Source organism: Silurus meridionalis, chromosome 2 (assembly GCF_014805685.1).
Source record: "Silurus meridionalis isolate SWU-2019-XX chromosome 2, ASM1480568v1, whole genome shotgun sequence".
Lineage (NCBI taxonomy): Eukaryota > Metazoa > Chordata > Actinopteri > Siluriformes > Siluridae > Silurus > Silurus meridionalis.
Genome location: NC_060885.1, coordinates 24,228,671 through 24,252,860, shown reverse-complemented (window position 1 = coordinate 24,252,860; position 24,190 = coordinate 24,228,671). Strand labels below are relative to the sequence as shown.

General features: G+C 39.2%; 1 protein-coding gene across 4 annotated transcripts in view; it reads right to left on the bottom strand.

The window, feature by feature from the left end:
• The window catches only part of LOC124401762 (protein quaking-like), a 75,420-nt gene extending 55,221 nt beyond the window's left edge, over positions 1-20,199 (bottom strand). For 2 of the 4 annotated variants that reach the window (XM_046874211.1, XM_046874219.1), the window contains exon 1: positions 19,310-20,197. In XM_046874211.1, coding sequence (XP_046730167.1) covers positions 19,310-19,451 — 142 coding nt within the window. In that variant the 5' untranslated portion in view covers positions 19,452-20,197. Of the gene's footprint in view, positions 1-19,309 lie in introns of all 4 variants that reach the window. The other 2 variants (XM_046874229.1, XM_046874203.1) reach the window with 2 other exon arrangements.
• Positions 20,200-24,190: the final 3,991 nt, after the last annotated feature.

Here is a 24,190-nt window from a genome sequence, read left to right as displayed (position 1 = left end):
GGTTGCTTACATAACTGTACAGAGTGACAGTTATATTAACAATACATTTGCTTGTGTATTTGCATGTGTTTTTGGAAGCAAATGCAAAATCCATGTTCAAGAGAAAACTCTAAATCTGGCTTTCAGAGTTTTTTTGGGGTTTTTTTGCTTGCAAAAGAAACTAACGCTGCAACTAACATCTAGATCTGCCTCATTTGTGCTTCTTTCACTGTCGAAACTGCTGTTCAGTTTGACCAGGTTGCCAAACCTGCCATAAAAATATGCGCCTCAGTCCTACATCTTACCTGTTATTAAGAAAAATAAACAAAATACATTTTAACAAGGCAATAATCAAATGGCAACAATTTAGATCTGGACAAAATCATTTATTTATGATATCTGTATTCGTTTTTTTTTCATTTTGATGTTTTGCCATTTAAAGTATACCACCAGGTACAGCACCTCTTTTCGCACAACACCCAATTCACCCCAAAGCCTGAAGCTAAACGTGTCAATGCATTGCTGAAGAATTGCTGTATTTCAATATTCTCTAAAAAAATTTGTGCATTTTGTCACCACTAGCCAGAAAATGCCTTTTTATTAACATAGCAGAAGATCTAAACATCAGAGGTGCACAAACTTTCTCCTTTGAAAGGCCAAAAATTCAACTTGATTAAGGGACATGGGACAAAAGTAAATGTTGCATCTTACCAAACTGAATTATATTAAAATAAAAGCTGTCGTAGTTTTCCACATTTATGATTTCATATTATTAAGAAATAAATTAATAAACAAATTACTTTGTGACAAATTTTAATTTATTAATTTTGTTTTCAGTTTTCTAGTTCAATGGAACTTACATATAAATCTTACACACATTCACCATTTATTCTTTAAATATAATTGTAACAAAAATCGGAATGGATGCACAGATAGATAGACAACCCGAAAAGAAAGACTCTGTCATACACAACTCCCATACAGAACTATACCATATCTTCCCATTTCACAAATTGGTTTAAATATCACATGGTTGCTTACATAACTGTACAGAGTGACAGTTATATTAACAATACATTTGCTTGTGTATTTGCATGTGTTTTTGGAAGCAAATGCAAAATCCATGTTCAAGAGAAAACTCTAAATCTGGCTTTCAGAGTTTTTTTGGGGTTTTTTTGCTTGCAAAAGAAACTAACGCTGCAACTAACATCTAGATCTGCCTCATTTGTGCTTCTTTCACTGTCGAAACTGCTGTTCAGTTTGACCAGGTTGCCAAACCTGCCATAAAAATATGCGCCTCAGTCCTACATCTTACCTGTTATTAAGAAAAATAAACAAAATACATTTTAACAAGGCAATAATCAAATGGCAACAATTTAGATCTGGACAAAATCATTTATTTATGATATCTGTATTCGTTTTTTTTTCATTTTGATGTTTTGCCATTTAAAGTATACCACCAGGTACAGCACCTCTTTTCGCACAACACCCAATTCACCCCAAAGCCTGAAGCTAAACGTGTCAATGCATTGCTGAAGAATTGCTGTATTTCAATATTCTCTAAAAAAATTTGTGCATTTTGTCACCACTAGCCAGAAAATGCCTTTTTATTAACATAGCAGAAGATCTAAACATCAGAGGTGCACAAACTTTCTCCTTTGAAAGGCCAAAAATTCAACTTGATTAAGGGACATGGGACAAAAGTAAATGTTGCATCTTACCAAACTGAATTATATTAAAATAAAAGCTGTCGTAGTTTTCCACATTTATGATTTCATATTATTAAGAAATAAATTAATAAACAAATTACTTTGTGACAAATTTTAATTTATTAATTTTGTTTTCAGTTTTCTAGTTCAATGGAACTTACAGTAGAAAAAATCCAGATGTAGATTTAGATCCCTAATAAACAAACCAGAGATGACAATAGTGAATTAATAGGGGAGAGGATATCTTGAGAAGAACCACAATCCACAATGCATAACACCAGATAGTAGAATTATCCTGTAGAAATATCTTGTTCATTGTTTTGTGGGGTTGCAATTTTTTATATTATGTGAGTACAGAGTGTATGATTGCAACTATCGAGATTCTGAAGTTTGTGAGCAGAAACGTGTACATGAAATAGCAGTAGCTCCTTTGCCTCTGAACAGAGTATCTAAGGCTGAGATTATAGGCTGAGAGCTATAAAAGTGCCACAGAATTGCCACAGAGTGCCTGCTTTAACACATCCTTTGGTGAACTTCAGAGTTTGCACTGCACTGCTGCTGCCAGGATCTTCAGCAGGAAACCACAGAACAGGCAGGAAGGATAATCACTATAATTATAGATGATCCCTTTTGTCAGTTAATGAAGGAAGCAATGAGTCTCCATTTCTTAAAACAAGTCATATAATTCCTTAGGAGAATTGAAGTGCAAGAATTGGAAAGTAAGAGAGAGAGAGAGAGAGAGAGAGAGAGAGAGAGAGAGAGAGAGAGAGAGAAATGAGAAAGAATGCTTAGTAATAAGGTGGGAGAGATAATTAAAACCACCAGCCCTGTTAATATTTCATAAAAGATGTTACGTCCTGGAATCTCGCCGCCACCATTGTGTGTTGTGTAATTCTATTACTGGAGGATGAATTCTCTGGAGCAAACCCCAGGGCAAACGATGGAGGATGGAGAGATGTAATTACTATTGGAATAGCATGTGGCCACAGACATATATTTGACGCAGACCCCATAATCCTGCTATTTCCGTGACCTGTTCAATCCATATTTCAGAAATCCTTTTTTATTTATGAGGAAATAAGCACCTATGGATTATGCTGTAGCGTGAATATATTATCCCGGGCTGGGTGAATGAAACTGAGAGAGCTTGGTAATAAACAATACGTGGCTTCTAGGAAAAGCTCTGCTGTAAATGCATAATTAAAAAACATCCAAGAGAAACTGAACAGAATACTAAAATCTTTACACATCAGGCAACTTTCTTCTCCTTGGAAGCACCGCTTCCTGCTTTCTGTGTACCCTGGGCATTGCAATTTGCCTAAATATGAGTTCAATGGCATATCTAGCTCATCTCAATAAATCACAGCCTCAAAAAGCCTTCTGATGGCTGTAAATGACGGGCACATTGGTATCAAAGATGATTTATGCAGTCATTGTGACAACCAAGGACTTAGCTGTTAGACAAAGGTCCAATAAGGGAGAAGTTCCTTTGAGAGATGACAAGAAATATGACAGTTACGACAGACTGGCCGAACGGTGTGGAAGCATAAGTAGCAGCACACATCAGAGATATCAATGCACTAGGGATGACATGGCAGAGAACAGGAGTAGAAAGACTGTACTGCTTTGAAATGTCATCACTTGAATGGAGCAGCATTTCTAATTCAATCCAAGTCTTGGGAGGGCTTTTCCTGTTCTCTTTTCTGATTGCTGAGATAGAGTGCATAAAAAAACATACGTATGTGTTTGGAGGAAGTTATTTAAAACCTTATTTCAGGTCTTTCTTACAAAACCCTAGATTCCCCATGTTGGATGTTGCCAAATCTATACTTATTTCGCTTTAGCTCTATAAATAGCTAGTGACGATAATCTAAAACCAGAAATCCACTCCACTCAGACTGCAGTATCTTCATGGCATGTGCACACAGGCCTCTGTGTTCTCCTCAGTCGCTGGCACTCAGCAGGTTGAACGCAGTTGCAGTGCTGAGGATTAGCTCACTACATGCGGGGAACAAGATACATGGAGCCTTTCATCATCTAGGAAGCCTGTGAATTTAGAGTGTAGTCGGATTCTGCTCTCTCTCTCTCTCTCTCTCTCTCTCTCTCTCTTTCTTTCCTCCTGGACAGAAAGACTCCAGTCATTACACCTGCTCTTAGCTCCTGCTTTTTTGAACTGCTGCTCTCTTTCCTGATAACAGATAGAAGAAATCATTACACACTCCCAGAGGAATAGAAAGACGCCATATCCTAAATGAGTGTGTAACAGTAGAAACTTCAGGGAATAATCATATCTTTTCTAATTGAAGCAATCTGTTAGATAATGTTTAAGGATGAAGAGGATGGTTATTGATGTTCTGCTATGGGGAATCAGGGTTCAGAATACAAATAGGATCGAACAGCCTGTGTACTTGAGCTTGTTTTCTTTTCAGGCTGGGAGTGCTGTCCGGCGGTCAGACAGGGCTCCAGACTTGAGGATGATTAAACTGTCAGTGGTGATTTATGAATGACGTTATTACGCCATTTTAAAAGCACTTTTTAGTGATTTGTCAGCTTTTCTTGCCTGCCGAATTCAATCACTTTCATCACTGGCCTCAAGGGTTGGACTTGCTGCACGACTGAGCGGCCACCTGTGCACATATGCCACAAATGCTTGATACAGTCAGCCACTGACATCACACACACACACACATACACACACGCACACACATGTACAAACACAGCTATAGAAGCAACACTTTATTATCTTAGTGAATAATTTAAACTGGACTGCAAATAAGAAGTATAGATAATAAGTACAGATAATAAATAATAAGTACAGAACTGTTATCCTCCTTTTTACCGATATTTATTAGAAACCACCATTTCTAAACTATCTGATATTATATTCAACTAGAATATACAGCCTTAACATGTTCATGCACTTATCCATATATTGGGACTTCAATTTTAAGTCTACTTTCTGGAATAATTATACAGGAGTTAGGAGGAAACCTGGAGATACAAGGAGAACATGCATGGAATGTTATTCTTTATTGTTTTAATCATTTCAGGATTATAGCTAAATCAATTAATGCATCCCGTGGTGGGGGGGTCTGGGGGGATTCGAAATGAAAGTAAACATACCAGCAGGCAGCTTGTGCAAGGCATGAATGGGAATTTAACTTGTGATGTTTGGTTTACAAGGTCGTTGCCTTCCACTTGGATGTCATTTCAAAGTTTTAATGCTAGCATTAATCTGCAGACTTTTTGGGGTCCACTTTGTACTCAATGCATTTTGGTTTAAATAAAAATGCAATATCTGTAATGATGAACGGCAATATGATTGAAACATGACAAATATCCATGCCATTTCATCCTCAAAATGAAAACAAAAACGAAACACTCGCCTAAAACTAACCCAAAATACTCCATCCAACCACCAAAGCATCGAAAACAAATCTTTAGCCAAATCTGTCTTTGACGTTAAAGTAAAACTAACTTGACGACCAGCATACTCATATTTTAACTATATACACTCTTTTCTTGGTTTAATCAACGCACAAATTTTGTCTGTAATGCAACAGCAGTTAACAGACAGATCTGGCAGCTAGGATGTTTCATTTATAGATCAATTATGATTAACTGAATCTTCTTCTCTTCATTTTATAATGACTTCAGGCAAGTCTTCCAAAATAAAAAAAAAGATAATCAGATATTTTGTTATTGCTTGTTTTCACGTACAGCTAGTTCTTACGAAGTTCACTTTTTCCAAACTCTTCAAACTGCACAATGGCACTCGATCGACAATTATAATACAACACGCGAACAAAAGAAAAAACAGCGTGTACAGCATACAGTGCAGGTGTAGGTGTTTTTGTTAGTTATTGTAGTAGAACAAAGTGCTCTTCTTAGAAAAAAAAGTAGCATTGATGTTTTGATAAAAGATCCTGAGATGGGTATATTGTGGTCTTTTAATATACACAACTACTAGTACGCTTCAGAGTGCTGAAATGCAGAAAGGTCCTAATCATAAAAGTTTCTCAGTCAGGAGACTTTTTAAACAGTGAAACCTCAGAGCTGCTCCTTCAGATGACCACATGAAGATTGTCCAAGTGATTTCTGACACTGAATAATATATATATATAAAACAGATGTGGCATCTCTGGCTTTTGGCCCAGATGTAAGGAGAGCTGTGGTGTTGCCTGTAGTGTGACACCACCGGATGTGAGGAGATGGAGTGTGATGAGGCTGTCTTTCAAACACAAGGCTAAAGTGCGCTATTACCATCGCTCACTGCGGGGAAAAGGTCCACATGAGTGGAGAACCTGCGAGAGAGTGAATACGAAAGAGTGAGGTGAGATGTAGAGAGGATAAAAGGAAGATGGATTTCGAAGGAGTTTCTGAGAGGGAGTGGGAGCAAGATGAGGCCGAGCGTTGAAAGGAGAGTCAGTGGAGCAGACAGGCAGAAAATAAAAAGCGAGAGAATGAAGAGAGAAAAAGGAAAAGATGGAAAGAGAATTATGCCTTAAAATACAGCGAGGACGCAGACATAAGTACAGATCTGCCGTTGAGTCCATCCAGCCGAGCGAAGTGTGCATAAGAGTGGATAAAGACAATCTGAGTAACAAAAGGAGAAGGTAGGAGTAAAACCCACCAGCCACTAACTACTGTCAGTCAGGGAGTTGGAACTCTGTGGAGAGACGAGACGGATAGCCGAGGACACAGTGAGAGACAGACGGAGCCGGGAAAAGTAACACCCTTCTGTGTTTGTAATTATGCGTTGCGAGTGAGAGTGCAGGTGGGGAGGCAAGAAAAGGGTATGCGCTCAAACTGAGCTGCCATCTGGGCCTGCACTGGGTGCAGAATGGTAGCACTGCCCAGACCTGCTAACTACCTGCTGCTTCACCACACATACCCTACACACATGCGTCGCTGCACAGACATGCACACAGACTATCGCACCCCGCAAATCCTGTCATGAGAAATAAGTTCACTTGCTCTGTAAAAAATGCAAAGAGAGACTGGATCAGATGAGGCTTTAATCATCACATTTAAGGATCCTGCTTCTGCTTCTTCTACTTCTTCTTCTTCTTTTGGCTGCTCCCATTACGGGTCGCCACAGCGGATCATCCGTCTCTATACTACTCTGTCCTCTGCATCTGCCTCTTTCAAACCAACTTCCTGCATGTCTTCCCTCACCGCGTTCATAAACCTCCTCTTTGGTCTTCCTCTTTTCTTTCTTCCTGGTGGCTCCATCCTAAGCATTCTTCTACCGATATACCCCATGTCCCTCCTCTGCACATGTCCAAACCATCTCAATCTTGCCTCCCTCGCTTTGTCTCCAAAACGTCCTACATGCGCTGTCCCTCTAATAAACTCATTTCTAATCCTGTCCATCGTCGTCACTCCAAACAAAAACCTCAACATCTTCAACTCTGCTACCTCCAGCTCCACCTCCTGTCTTTTACTCAATGCCACTGTCTCTAAACCATACAACATCGCAGGTCTCAACAGAGTCCTATAAACCTTCCCTTTCACTCTTGCAGATACCCTTCTATCACAAATCACTCCTGCCACTATTCTCCACCCACTCCACCCTGCCTGCACTCTTTTCTTCACTTCTCTAACACACTCTCTGTTACTTTGCACTGTTGACCCCAGGTACCTGAACTCCTCCACCTTCTCCACCTCTTCTCCCTGCAACCGCGCCACTCCACTGCCCTCCCTCTCATTCACACACATGTACTCTTTCTTACTCCCACTGACTTTCATTCCCTTTCTCTCCAGTGCATACCTCCACCTCTCCAGGTTCTTCTCAAGCTGCTCCCTACTCTCACCACAAATCACAATATATTCTTCTAATCATTATTATTATCAGTGGTGGACAGTAAATATGTAAATATAACTTGTTACTGTACTTAAGTAGCTTTACTGAAGTGTTTCCATTTGGGAAGAACTACATCTTGCAAAATCAGTTTTATATAAGATATAAACTTAACTGGTCAATCAGAGACAAGCGCACGCTTTGTTTTGCACTTATTTTGATTGGCGCATCTTCTTAGCTTTTTAGCATACAGTTCAGCATCAGTTCAACAGCAAGCAGAACATTTTGAGAGGAATAAATGATGGAAAAACCTCCTGACTCGAACTCGCCACAACACCTGTGGCCTGATTTGCATGATTTCTTGAAGGTTTTAGGCTCATGATAATTGTAATGATATCAATCAGTGTTTGACTCAATAATTCCATTCTATTAATAGACTGGTGTGTTAAGAGTAACATTAGAGTATTTTTACATAAACTCAGTTAATTAAGTAAAAGTCTTGTGACAAAAAAATTATAATAAGGACATTATAACCATAATAAATCATAGCACTTTGGATACTTAAGTTCATTTGAAGGCAAATACATTTTTACTTTTACTTAATTGAAAGTTTAAAGGGAGCACTTTTACTTTTACTGGAGTCAAATACTACTGTATCTCTACTTTAACCCAACTATATGTTTGTGTACTTAGTCCACCACTGATTATTATTAGCATTCATTTTTAATAATTTGCACAATAAACATATCTGCCTATTAGCAAGCTCTGGCAAAGTAAACAAAAATTCCAACAAACAAACAAACAAACAAAAAATCTGGAACACGTTCCAAGAAATAGTGCTCAAGTGAGGCAATCAAACTGCCGGCAGAGGAAAGTGCTAATCACCGCTATAGGCTAACAATGATAGCTGTTTAAGTCCTTTAACTATGAGTCTGTACATAATGTTACTAAACCAGTTAAACAAAGAGCTCCAGATTGGTCACCCAGCACTGTGTTTTACAGGTCATTCAGAGGACCGTTTCTCAGCACTGTAAATAAACTGTGATTCAGCGCTTAGCATTTAGCCCAGTGGATAGCTTCATGCTGGATATAGATCGTGACTAATAAAGGTTAATTGCTGCACCACGTGATGTGTGCAAGTGCGTGAGCTCGGATTCAGGAAACCGACTGACATAAATACATGCATGTAGACTATAAAAAGGACAGTACAAACGGCCTATGGAATACCTGCGATCGAGTCACTTTGTGCTAAAGGAATGTATGGAAGATTGACATGAGTTACATGGCACGTTCTGAGAACGAAAAAAGACGTGCGCTCTGAGAATCCTCTGGAATGCGACAAAACCACAAACATCGTTTCATGTAAATGGGAGTGAAGAGGAGGAAGCGGGGAGGAAGGTGCAATAGGCTTCGTGCATGACTGGTTTTGGCAGAGATTCACTTCAATTAGCTGTGTGTGCTACAGCGGAGGGCAGGCGCCGAGGCTTTGCTGTGTCTCTAAAAGCATGAAGTACACTTTCCCTGCGGCCTGCACAGATGGATGACAACAGCACGGCTGAGTGCAGAGTCATCAGAGGCAGTCCGGCAGAGACGGCATTTTTCAGAATGTGAATGGAACCAGCAGCTATCAGGAAGATGGGGCTTCTGTTTTTTTTTTTACATTATAACATGTGGCTAGACGAAGTCAGATTCATCTGCAGTTAAATACAACTACAATGCACTAAAGAAGGAAAAACCTGGACATGCCATTGCTGATTATGGGAGAACAGTATAGCATATGTGTGTATTAAGAATATAAAGTAGAAATGCAGAGTGTGCTATGTACCATATGAGCATCTACATGCTTGGGCTGCTCTTCCTTTCAACACTTTTGCTGCCTCAGGGGGTGGTGACACAAAAGAAATGATGCTTCTCAGTGGTGAGGCCGCAATATGCACCAGGAGATGCATCACACTGGGCTACACACCAAAACAACATATGGGCATCACTCTCTCTCTTTTTCTTGCTAAAGAGTGTGCATCAAAAACCTCACGGTTACGCTGTAGGACTTCCTCAACTTTCCTGACACAGAGCAGATCAATCCACGCGCAACACAATTAAGATATTGGTTGAAACCCGATGCTTACAGAAACACTAAAACGGTGATGAAGACCAGGATAAATGATGCTACAGCTCTAAATAAGAGTTCACACAGTGCAAGCATTTCTTCGGTCAAACAAATCTCAGGATAAATACATTCCTTCTACTGATTCTAGTTTTCAAGTTGGCCGTTTTTTAATTGCTTTGCGCCGTCGTAAATCAAGCCACTAAGGGGTTATTAGCATTATTAACACCATAGTCATACTTGAAGTTCCCAGATGACTGATGGGCTTGTGCGCCCCCTCAGATCCTTTACCGAAAGCCGCATTCAATCCTAAATCAGTGTGTCGCTTTAGAATACTGCCTCGAATTAAATGAACCCTTCATGAGGTCTGACTAATCAAGAACAATTATGGCGTAAGTGTCATGAAGCTATTAATAAGGGAAAAAATTTTGGGCTGGAAAGTGACGTTCTGTAAAAACTCGAGAGCGCCATTAGCCTTTAACACAGAATTAAAGTGCGCATTTAGCCTATAAGGGGTTAGGCACTAAATCATACTAAGGAGGGGGAAAAAAATCGATCATTACTCGGGGACGCCTGGGTGGCTTTTTATCTGTATTAAGCGCACGAGTCTAATGGATGGCACATTAGGTGGTACCTTCGCGACGTCCTTTAAAAAGTGTCTGCCTGTGCCTGAGCCTGGGACATTTGAAAATCATTTAGAAGATGGGAGATCTAATTAAACGTCTCTCCAGCACCTTGAACTTCACGCTGCTGATGAAGGTAAACACATCAATCTCTTTTTGTTCCTCAAGCAACAACAATCTTCGAATCCGCCCAAGCGTTAACTTACTATCTGGAGCGAGAAGAAAAATAGCCTGTAGACAAAGAGCAGCCGGGCTCGCAGCAAGACCAACATGCTGACATAGTTGTTGGACACAAGAGATGATAAGAGATAAGCTGTTCTTCTGTTCTGTCTACAGTAGTAAAGGATTCTGTCAGTATTTTCAGCAAAAAAATAATCCTGTAATACAAGTTGTTTATCTGGAAATAAGCTTTAGCTCAATTGTAGGCTCTTTTGTATTGTTGCATCTTTAATTTACACTCATCTAGATATTACTCCGAATCTGTGACTCATAGCTAAATATTTAATGAATGAGCACAAATGATTCTGAATGGACATTAAAATAGAACTTAACACGGCAAGTACTGTTGCTTTTAAAAAAAGTAAACTTTCGAATGAAGGTGGCCATGAGATCGAGAGCACTTTACATAGAACATTCGATGCTCTTTCGTTTATACTCCTATTTATTGTTTATACAATTATTATTTTTTGTGGCCAGACATTGTTAATATTATGGACAGCAGCTACACTAATTTCTCTCCACTGCTTCTCTTTCCCTACCCATCCTGAGGCATCCTGAGGTTGCACCAGCTCCATTCGTTTCCTCCCTCATGGACCTTCAAAGAAATAGATGCCGACCCGGCAAAAACCCCGACCCACCTAGAGACGTACCAGCGCCATTTGAATTTGGATAGAGTTTGGACATTGGACCTCTTCGAATGTTTCAAGGCTCTGGCATGGAAAAACTGGTGTTGGATCTATGATGATCTCAAATGTTGGGCTATTTTATGAGTTGCTCAGTAGCTCCTGGTTCCACAACATCAACTGACTGTACAAGACTGTAGAAAGAACATTACTCACAATCACGCACACTCCGGTACTCATGGGAGTTCTCACTGTCCCGTGTTTTTTGTTGTTTTAAGATTTATAATCTCACTCTTGATATCACCCAAATAAGGATGGGTTTCCCTTTTCAGTCTGGTTCCTCTCAAGGTTTCTTCCTCATAACAGTGAGGTCATTGAGTTTTTCCTTGCCACAGTCGCCCCAGGTTTGCTCATCAAGGATAAACATCATTCACTTCAATTCTTAAGTTCTGTAAAGCTGCTTTGAGACAATGTCAATTGTGAAAAGCGCTATAGAAATAAACTTGAACTTGAACATTATTAATAGTCTTCTTTGCCTCTGCGATGCTCTCCTTGATGAAGTCCTGCTCTGCCACGGAGGTCTGAAGACTTACTCAGCAGTCTACGCAAAAGCGTTTCAATTATACGGAGTGCTTTTTAAATGAGAGCTGCAAATGCATTATAAGGCTTGACGTTGATATATTCGCTAATAACGAAAGCATCGCAGAAAACCCGCCATAATAATCGGCAATAATACACAGAGCGGGTGATAGAAGAGAAAATAGGGGGGAGGAGGTAAAAACTATGAATGAAAAATAAATTTTGTATCTTGTTTGCTGAAATAACCATAACACATGTCTCAATGGCATCAGGACCCCGTGACCTCCATGCCATGCTTGTTGTCAATTTCCATGAGTCCTGCAGGATAAGCATCTGTGTGTGGGTGCATGTATGTTAGTCTGTGCTTCCTCTTCCTGCTGACACTGGAAGGGATAAAGATCTGAAACCATATGACCATTTTTATCTAAAACAAAAGTATACTGAAGGCACTATTGGGATATCATTAAATAGTCACACATCACAACTATATTCCTTGGTCTTTTCCATTGTGTTGAATGACTAAAGGAATGTGTCACCTCATATTTATTCCCCTGTGAAACAGGACGTGATGGTTAAACAATTTCCTGTTCCTAGTCAACCAGGTGTAATAAAACAATGTAAAATATCAATAGGAATATATTCTTCACAGTTTTGCCAAATAAGTGTCACACGCAGTGAGGTTTTTGATAAAACTGTGTTGTGTTTGCAATCGTTTGATATCCATAACCATATAAGCAAACGTGCCAAAGATGAAACAATAAAGACAATTTGTCACAGTGTTCTTTGCTCATATTTACCAAATCTGTGGTCTCAGGACCACAGGTTGCATTTATTCAATTATTTATGTAATCACTGCACACCTTAACAAGGACAAACTGCAATGAATAGACTTTCGGTGCCACCCAGATGAGGATGGGTTCAATTTTGAGGCATGTTCCTCTCAAGGTTTCTTTCTCATGCCATCTTAAAGACTTTTTTCTTGCCACATGATTACAGTATTCCTCATATACCATGGACATAATAATATATGAAACTACTTCAGCAGATTGACAATGGGCAGGAAATCTCATCTTCCTTTTCATGCTGTTTAACTTGCATTCTGTCATTTCTGAATGCTGAATCTCTATGCCTTTGCTTAGTTTACCACTGAAATCAATTCTCTAAGTACAAAATATGACACACATGGGGGGTTCCGTCACACATAAAGTCTAATAGTCATGTCTACTCAGGTGGCCTGGGCTGTTTTTTATGTGAACCTTCTGGTCCTATTTCTTGTCCCTAATGCTACAAAGTGAAAGGAATAGCAGCAGCCTCCAGAATGGGTAACTAAGATTTCATCTAGGCACGATGTCCGAGTTAATTCAGGATAAATCGACTTTGACCCCCACTGGAACCCCTGTGAATTAATTAATTGCTCCAATTAAGTGATGAATACAACCACTTACACTAAGTGTTAGAGTCTCTCAGGCCCCTGTGGGACCACTAGAATGCTTTAGAAAGAAGACGACACCAGCGATGCCATAATTCTATCTCTTTACCTTGCCTTTTAGAAGGTCAAGTCATCAGAATTGTGCCTCTGAGTGAGATTATCGGTCCATGGCCAAACTTTCCTTCTATCTAAATCTATAACTGAGATCAATGAGCCCTGTTAGATAGCTTATTCACTGGCTATGGCGATAAAGTGACTTCAACAGCATGTGTGGTGTCTGTTGCTCTGGTTAGGTGCTGGTTAGGTGCTACAGTGGCAGCGTATGTTTCAACAGCCGCATTCAAAACCAGTCGGGAATATTAGCACAATACAAATAAATGGCAACAAAGATCGTGATAGATTAGAGTGTTTATTATCGCTTACTGCTTTATAAAGCACAAACTACGTCACTTCAGACCACGTTACAACATGGAAAACTTCCTTGAAGCGTGAACACTTAACATTGCACTACGATGTTGGTCTCAAAATTGTATTGTGATTATGTGAGTGATATTTCACTGGTAAGCATTAATTTGTGACAATTTGAGAAATCATAGAAAACTTGTGCATTGTATATTCTCTTGAGTTTTAGTAGGTGTATCGGATATTTATGTATATACACGTATTCCTCGACTTCACATCGTCACTTGAAAATATCGTAGGTTGAGACATGGCCTAGCCTTAAAGACAAGTGATCAGTATGGGGTAGTATATTGTAATAAGTTACTAATTTAACAAAATACAGTACATCATTTAGCAAAACAGAGCAACTGACACTACCGTACTGTATGAACTATACAGCATATATGTATGTGGGTCGTATATGTGTATGCAGTATGCTGCTATGTTTTCCTGCTGCACAAAAATTCTAAAAGTATTTTTACAGTTATGTTGTATTGCTATTGTCATCGTAAGTTTAAAAATCAAACCATCGTAACTCAGGGACCGTCTGTATTTACATATTTCGCCCTATGATAAATCATTATATCGTGTTACTTTGGCCAAAAACTTAAGGGAATTAATAAAACTTAAAAAGGACAAATAAAATAAAAGATGGTCTCATATATATATATATATATATATATATATATATATATATATATATATATATATATATATATATTGATACTGTATATATTAGGGCTGAAACAAAAAAAAGTACTTTGTTTAGTCCATTTAACTACACACTGTTTCCCCATGGACCATTTTTCCTGACGCACCAACCACTAAACTCTGGACCGCTCTGGGGTCTCCAACAGAAAGTTTTTATTTTGGCATCATTTCAAAATACATTAAAAAAGCACTGTACAGTGTATTTACCCTTTTTTTAAGTAACGTGAAATAGATTTTTATTAGATGTATTATTTATTTACATATTTGTATTTGCATTTTGATGTTATATGGCAATTAAATGCACCAAATGCGTTTAGTTTTCACAGATTGCAATTTCAGCAAAAAATAACAAATTTTCTAAAAAGTAAACCTAATACTTGTTCATTTTAAGTGAACCGTCTTATTTACTCTTGCATATTTCATATTGCGCTTTAATGAAGAAAAAGTGCTTCTTTTCTGAATCAATGAACTAATCAGTAAAATACTCGATTACTAAAATAATCAATAGCTGCAGCCCTGATATGTTTCATTAATATTGCGTGTCAAGCCAGGAAGTCGCTGTCCTACTTTCAGTTCGAAGTCGATCCCAAAATATAGGCAATTCACTGATTCATGACAACTTTGACAATGGCAAATAAGAGCCAATCCCAAAGCTGTCAGTCATACACACCATTTCGTTGTGCACACATGCAGCAAACAAACTGAATTTATCATGTGAGTGTTTCAATTAGTGAGACAGCTTGCAAGGTATTTATTGTTGCTTTATTTAATTTGTCTGGTCGTAATTTAGCAAATCAGGGTTTGAAATGCAGCTAATACAGTACTAATATAGTATAGTATAGTATAGTATAGTATAGTATAGTATAGCATTGTATAGTATAGCATAGTATAATATAGCATTGTATAGTATAGTATAGTATAGTATAGTATAGTATAGCATTGTATAGTATAGCATTGTATAGTATAGTATAGTATAGTATAGCATTGTATAGTATAGTATAGTATACTATAGCATTGTATAGTATAGTATAATATAGCATTGTATAGTATAGCATTGTATAGTATAGTATAGTATAGCATAGTATAGTATAGCATTGTATAGTATAGTATAGTATAGTATAGTATAGTATAGTACAATATAGTAAAAGATGTCAAACCTCTGAGAAACCTGAAATGAGTAAACACTGATCCAGGATCACTTAGGGTGTCTTATTAGATTCATAAAGCACTAATATTCACACAGATTATCTGATATATGTCACTACAGCATAAAGTAATATGCTAATATGAACTGCAGTTATTAATATGCACATCTGTTATGCAATTAGGCCGAGTTCAGGGTTCTCTGGTAGTAATAGTTGATTGCAAACCAAATTTAAAGAGCAAAATATTTGAGGGACAGTTACTATATATAAAAGAAACAATGGCCATTGTTTAGCGACTCTTGCCTTTTGATTTGGTTTATTACTTGGCTGAAGGCAACGCACTGGGCAAGACCTTAGAGGGTGAGAGACTTTAGGTCAGATTAGGTGAGTTTTTACAGACTTGTTCATTGATTTTCTCTTTTTTTAGTTTATTTATCCAATATTTACTCCACAACAGAAAATTGGTGTCTAAAACACCCGTAAAAATAAAGAAAAAAAAACGTCGAACAGCATCACAAAACAAGCTGTTTTTTAAACTTGTAATTGAGAACTGTTATTATTGGTATTTTCAAGGTGAGCTCAGCTGAAATATTTTAGAGAGTGATTAGTCCAAAGATCTATTATACAAGCCGCACTGAGTGATTGAGTCTTACGCTGGCTTGGAGTACACAAATACACTTCCTATTAGAATTCTCTAGACTGTGGCAGCACCTCGGTCGCTCCTACTCTGCATTCTGGGTGCTGCGCTAGAGGCTAGTGGGCGCTCTCTCTTGATTAAATACATCACCTTTATTATGGTGCGACACGTACGGCTGGGCACGGCTGACTGCTCCTGTTACTCATTGAGGACATTCATCTGCACTAACAGGGGGGGACCAGGAGTTTACGCTTGGACTGGGTATCGGCCTACACACATTAAGTCTGCTCCACATGACTGCGCAGCTCGCAGCGAAGATTTCGGGGCCGGCTGCGGCGCTCTGCTCAAACTGAGGAACTTCGATAGTACACAGCAAATCACGGGTGTTTAAAAGGATCACAGGCAGTTGCGTAGCTTCGTTTGCTGCCGTCACCATAAGGCTGCAGGTTCGAACTCCTCTATTAGGAAAAAAATAACTCATTATCAATAGGCAGATGATATCAGGTAGCACAAGAGGGGTCGGTAAACACCACGCTGCTGAGCTACAGCTTTTATCTTTTTCAATGATATTACCAATGGCACTAGAAGGATAAACCAAACACACACACACACACACACACACACACACACACACACACAGAAGAATATTACAATTCCAAACACACCACAGGGGATATCATATAAACAGTTCATGCACTGTTTGCAAACAGCTCTCTGTCCCGTCGATGAGGCCGATGATTTTTCCATAGCACTCCACGTTTTCCGTTTTCATTGTGCGCTTCTCACAGATATCTAATAACCAACCCCAGCTCAGGGCCCTACGTATGATCGGTGTAGCGCGCAGGCCCAAGCTGTGGATGATAATTGACACTCGCTCTCTCCTATAAAAGAGGAATAATGCTGAGCTGGGCAGAAACCAGTGATTTAGCCTCACGTTAGTGAGAGCGCCGCAACACAGGCACCTCTACAGAGATAGATGGTGGGTATATATGTGGAAATACCCTGGCCATTAGAGCTGTTCCACCTTCTGTAATATTTGTGGAAGAGTGATGGCTTTTTTTTTTCTCTTTTTTTCTTCCCTTTCTGAAAAGGAACAGCGAGTTCTGTGGAAAGTGAGGTGCTACAACCCTATACAAAAACCCCTATACAAAAACCCCTATACAAAAACCAATGTTTTCATTCTAACACACACTTAATACTAACGGTAAATTGGAATATTTTATTTCAATCCTGATTACAACAATTTCTGACTTTCTTTAATAAGTACATACAGACTGAAACACTGGTGAGCTGACCTTGTGCTAACACTAGAGCTGTCTCGCTAGCATTAGAGGTTTTTCCTGTCTATTCTATTATGTATTCTTTAGGCCCAATTTCTTACATAATTAACGATTTTTTTTTTTAGTAACTGACCGTCCAATTTTTTAAGCGATGCGTTTAGGTACAAATTTTTTTATTTTTATTTGAAAAGTATGAAATGCTACTGAGCCGTATGCTTTCTGGATTTGACCAAATTACTACTTTTTAATATACATATAAATAAATTATTAGATATTAATTATATGTTAATGATGATAATGTTACACATGATATATATTGTATGAATGGTTTTCAAAAAAAAATAAAAAAATCTGAATTAAGCTTATCGTTGCTGGTAAAATTCTAGTAATTGTTGTAGCAGTACTCCATAGGCTTAGAGACATTCCATCTGTATGGAACCTTTAATTGCATTGACATACCAGGTTTTCCTCTCCAAGCACAGAAAAATGATTAACAAAGCAAAAAGGAAAACTTTTCAGACACACTGTCTCTATTCCAGCAAATGGACAAGCAAAAAAATCCTCACTTTCAGCTACACACTATAGTGTCATGTGCGAACGCTTCAGCAGAGCAGCTATCTGACAATTATCAGTTTTTATCCTTCTTAACTTTCTAACTGACGCAGAAAAACAGCGCCTCGGCAGGAGTGCTTCAGTTACCAGGTAAGCACAGTCAGACCATAACTCTTCTTTCCAAGTCTATTACTGATGAGGACTCTGGGTTAAATCGGGTGGACTCATCTCAGCATTCCTGAGTTTCAGGGACTTTTCTCCTCCGTGTCATTTTCTTCCTGCAAATTTTATTCCCCATAAAGAATGTGGCCTGATGCTCTATAAAACATTTACAGTCAGTCTGCGAAAAGAAAAAGCCTGTGCTTGGACAAGTGATATATAAACCACATTAACTACTGCATAAAGTTGACAGCGGAGAAAAGGATGAAAGGCTTCAATAAAGGAATTGGAAAGAAGCCCCTTGGTGCATTGCTAAAATGACCAGCAGTTAAGCACTGTCGGTTTGCCAGCACATTGACAGATTTCAGCATATTTAGGGGTTTAAAAACATTCTGAAACATCCTGGGACTTCGCCGACTTGATACTCGGCCGCTGTCACATGATGTCAAAAGTTTTTTTCAGTGCGACATGACTGTGGAAATACGCCCAATTCTGCGCTGACTGTCTTTTCTGTTCCTTAAGATCGACTTTAGTGAGATGTCCCGCCTCCTTCCACAACTTGAAATATTTCTCATTTCAATTCATCAGACTTTATTATTGGTTTATCATCAGTGATGCGATTAATGCATATTAAACCAAAACACTAAACCAGGTACGTGCTGCAGGGTTAAATAAACGTGTGTCCACTTTGATTAGACACGTTTAATGCCCTGTAAATGAAGTGCCATTTAACCAGTTAAGAAGCTCAAGCAGGGGAAAAAATGCATTAGTGATGTTAATTATTCAGGCGCGTTCTCCCGGAGGCGTCGTAGTGCCAATATGATCCAGCTGCATTTCAACTCTTAACAGTTTTATCCATCTAATCCCTACATGAGCTTCAGGATCGTTTCCCAGTACTGGTGTATGATTAATTCTAACGGCGCTAGAAATCTTTTGAGATTGGATCATGAAGAATCATGCTTGAGGAAGTGCCAGGAAAATGTATGTGACGCATGTACAAGGTTGTGTGTTGGTGTGTGTGTGTGTGTTGGACACAGCTTTGATTTCCACCTTGAACTCCACAGGTTCTGCACAAAACTTGAGGTTGGAATTTTGTACCAAAGAGCAAAATGAATGACAGAACAGTGGATGGCACTAAAAAGCCACGAATGACAGGTGGCTTGGTTACAAACAAGCACACACACACACACTCGTTTACTGTCACATCTATTTCTCCACGTCTCCATCCATGCACCTTTGGCTACCCATACACATATACCTATACACACACACACACACACACACACACACACACACACATTGCCCGAAACGCTTACCTTCGTCGAGGAGGCGCTCGAGGTGGTTGAAGATGCCGCAGAAGTTGGGCAGACTGCTCATCAGCTTCTTGTCGTTCATGAGCTGCATGAGATAGTCTGGGCTCGGTTTCGGCTTCTCCTTCGTTTCCATTTCCCCCACCATATTCCAAGAAAATTCACAGCCCAAACCCCGGTGTATTAGCGCGGGGAAAATAGGCAAAAAAACAAAAAGATGTTAAGGTTGATCAGAAAAAAGAAGGCGCCGGAGAAGAGCAAGTGTTCGTCGGGAGAAGCTGCTGCTGCTGCTGCTGCTGTTTCCTGTCACTGCTGGGATTGTTTTGCGCGCGCGCACACACACACACGCACACGCACCGTTATTCTGCTGCAAGCACAAATATTATTATTAATGATAATGATGATAAAAATAATAAAAATAAAATAATAAAAAAACGAATGAAATGATACAAAAATAAAGAGGTACACGGAGACGGAGAGGTAGGCCGAGTTTTTTTTAGTTTCTCTCGATAAATTCCACAAGTTACTCAAGAAAGAAAGAAAGAAAAAAGAAAGAAAGGCAACTCCCGGTCGCGCGGCTGAGATTTCAGCTGATTTACTTCCTTTTTCGGCGACAGTTTGGAGGCGGTGAGTGAGTGAGCGAGTGAGTGAGTGACCCTCTCTCCAAGTCCACCACTATTTCCTGTGTGTGTGAGGGTGTGTGTATGTGTGTGTGTGTGTGTGTGTATGCGTGTGAATGTGTGTGTGTCAGTGTAATGCGTCTAGTTCCTCTTGTCTCGCCCGCAATAACGGAGCTTCTTCACCGGGACTTGGCGCGCGCTCCTTTGCCAGCGTTCTGCTCCGTCCGCGCCGCCCGGACTCGAGAGCGCGGTCACGTGACCACGCCGCACGCCCGCGTCCCTCCGGCCCGAAAGAACGCGCGCTCCCGAGCAGAGGGTGGGAAGAGTTGACGTGCACGCACACACACACACACACATACACACACAAGACATTCACGAGCGCACGCAAAGGAAAAGCGCTGTGACTCACTTTCGTCATCTATTTGCAAAATAACAGACGCATCAGAAATAAGATATATTTCTATATAGAGAAACATATAGAAATATACGGTATATAAAAGGGATTGCACGTGTCACGTAGAAACACACAGAGGTTAAGAAACTTAGAAGGATGAGGCATGCATTTGGCCAACTTTCATTCCATCAGCGAGTCAGTTTTGTTATCTGTTTCTGCATTATATCTGTGCATTAAGGCAGAATCATGATCATGATTTTAAGATGCTTGATTTAGAATTAACACAATTAAACTCACATGTATAAAAAGTGTGTATACAATTTTTCAAAAAATTATTTTGGGATTTATTTATTTATTTATTTGTTAGTTCTCACCAATAAATTATTGCTAAGAGCATTAAACCTTAATCATTAATATTTCAACTTTTAAGGCTTGTGCCAGGAGTGTATGTCTTTGATTGTGCTATAATTCAACCATGACAAAATATGTAGGCCTTATAATTGCACCACATATCTAAATATCAGAATCAGAATACTTTATTGAAAGTAAATAAACAAAGTTGGGGGTTTTTATTGATACCTTTAGGAAATTGTTTGAACATTTCAGTTTTCAATCCATGATTCATTCAATGAAGCACGTTTTAATTGTAGTGTATAACTGAACCAGTGTATCACCTCTGATCACATGGACTCAGTGCCGATGGACCTTGCATTTGTAACGATTTAGGCAAACTGCATGGGAATGTCTGTGATACTGTGAGAATACGAGAAAGAGAGACAAAAGTGTGATAGAGTAAATGCCAGGGAGCATCAGAATGAATCCTGGTGAAAATGGAGCATTTACTTCAATGGAGAACTTCAACAGAAAATCCACAATGCTATCCACTGGGCATGGAGGGCACTAAGGCACAGTGAATTGGCCCTGCTGGTTTAATGTTGTTAGAGACATGTGTTCCTCAAGTTGAATGAATTAAAAAACTTTATACCAGCAGTACATAGTCTAGCAAATAAATAAAAAGAATTAAAGCTAGCATTCCTATCTAGACTGTCATAATTACATATGAAATAAATGTGCTTTTTTTCTTTCCTTCCAAATAACCTGGAAGGACGATGTTGTTCAGATAACAAAATAATCTCTATGTTTATGCTAAATTGTACATATAGCTTTACAGTTCAGCCTATTATACAGGCCCAATTCTGTAATGTAAATACCTAAACGTTATAATTGCGACAGTATTTCTCTCATAGCACACAAACACTTACAGATATGTTACATTTGCGTTGTAAACATACAGCAGACATGAGTTACAAATGCTTTAAATCCCTTCATTAGTACAGGTTGGTATATACTTGTTAATTGGCTTAATGTTTTCTCCTTCTTTTGTTATGCAAATGCTTTCCCATGCCCAGAGCTGCCTGGCTTTTAGAAAATGGCTGCAAAAAACAATCGCTCCAGTCTCTGTTTGATTTCACATATTGGCCCATCAGTTGCTTTCACGTGAATGAAAAAAGGGAAAGAAAGCAGTGTTTTTAGAAAGTGCTAGAAAACAAAGCCGGAGAGAATGTGTGAAAGGGGCTGCGAGGTTAGGGGAAGGAGGGCAGGCGGCCCAGTCCCTGACGGCACGGAAACAAATCACCGTTCAGAACAGGAAGGGATTGTCCAGGTCCTGCCCAGCACCTTTTCATCTTTTGTAGAGCCTGGCGCTTTCTCATGCAGATCACCGGGGATGAGGAGGCCTGGATTAGGGTGCCTCTCTCATTCTGGTACATGGGGGAGCTATTTTCCCCAAACCCTTCCTACTGAGACATGCTGAACCCCCCCTCCCCTTCATTTGCAGTCTCCAATCCAGTGCTCTCCACTCAGTCACTTACCCGGTGACGGAAGCCTTGTGTGAGAGAGCCAAGGAATAGCGTTAATGAATGCATTCCTATACACATGCATCCTGAATCCCAGCAAAGAGTAAGGTTGTCTCTGTCTGGATCAAGAGACTAAAAGCGATCCTCGAATGTTCTTCGGCAATTGCCTTCCTAAACTCTGTGTGCTTAACTTTGCCCTCATGCTTGCTTCTAGTCGCTTCCGCTGCGTATATCCAATCATTTTCTTTTTTACGTAAAAGTTCCAAATGCAATAAATCAATGGTTTTCAGTGGCACAAAAACATAAAGAGTTAGTTATTTATACAAACAGATTAAGTACATTAGGAAAATGACCATAAAATATCAATAATAATTTCACAGACACCGCTCCAAGGCTCATTACCAGTGCAATGTATCTGGAAACGCATTATTAAATTTGACCCGGTTCCATAAAATTTACCCAGGCATTTATTTCCAGCAGATGCTTTCATTCATATACATGTGTTCTCCTATATGGGCAGATGATTTATTAGATAGATGGTTAAACAAACTGAGAGAACACACTGATTAGACAGAAGCTTGTAGGTTCTCTTGATGGCCTCAACTCTGTTTTTTTTGCTTTTCCGCTACGGGGTCCTTTGTATTTGGACTGAGCCGGGTGCTAATTTGACGCGCTGCATAGATTAATAAAAGGGGAACTCATGGTTGTTTCAGCATCAGAGGATTGGAATGTGGGCTATTTAATGCAGGAGTCAATTCCTCTCAGTCATGGACAGTAAACCCCCCCACACAGACACACACACACACACCCACACCCACACCCCAGCCGGAAAAAACAGGACTGCCTTGCTAAATAAATAGAGAAGTAATTAACAAGCCTTTGAGAGGGAAGGCTTGTACCCATAGGACATATCATCACAACTAACACAGTTGGGTGAAAGTGAAAGAAAGGGGTTAGTAGGGTAGCAAAAAAAGGTAGGGATTTAAAGAGTGATATAGAAGCAGGGGGGGGTCAGTGCCAGGAAACTGTCGGGATAGTATTTGAAATATCAAAAGATATACAGCATGTCTTAGAAAAAGGCATAGAAATAAATCACACTGGCATATCTTAAAGCAGGCTGAATTTGAAAGACATAGCAGGGGGTGAAGTTTTATTTGAGTAGGGTTCAGGTGCATTTTTTTTATCTGAAGAATCAAAGTTTGAGAGAGGCCCTGTGTCAGACTGCACACCATCTCAACTCCAACGGAAGTAACCATGTCAAATATAAATATCGGTCTTTAAAAATTTCAATTACACAAGTAAGATGTTATTGGCTTCATTATTTCTTTTTGTCTTTTCTATTGTGTTAGCATTCTTTTCTTAAGCCATGCCCTCAAAGTGGCCTGCAGTGTCTTTAATCATTTTATATGATATCCACAATCAAGCCTCTTTAGCAGGCTCAGTTTCAAAACTGTTTGGGCTTTTGAGTTATCAGTGAATGATATGGATCTGAAGAGACACAAATCAGAATTGGCATCAATATTGTCTTATTAGAGCCAACCAGTAATGTAGGATGATTGATTTCCATTTCCCTGGATGTCACAATACTCATATTTTCTCTCTGTTTGATTGATTGTGATTGATACATTCATAATAGATATAGATTTTTATTTTGGCAAATGCTTAGGTGTATCAATTTCAATTTATTTTGTGGAGAATTATCTCTTCTGGTCTGCTTGATTCATCCTGATGCCCTATCTCTGGATGGAGTTGAAAACCACTCTTTGTAGTTGGGGATGGATCCACCTCAACATCCTAAATATCCATGAAGTTACTAAGCAATTTAAGAATTTTGGATTGCACTGTAATTCATATCAACAGTTTAATACAATGGCTCAGAACCACAGGTTGCATTTAATCAGCTATCATCGCACACATTCACGATGATGGAACTGTAATGAATGGACATTCGGTGCCACAGAGATGAGGATGGGTTCCCTTTTGAGTTTGGTTCCTCTCAAGGTTTCTTCCTCATGCC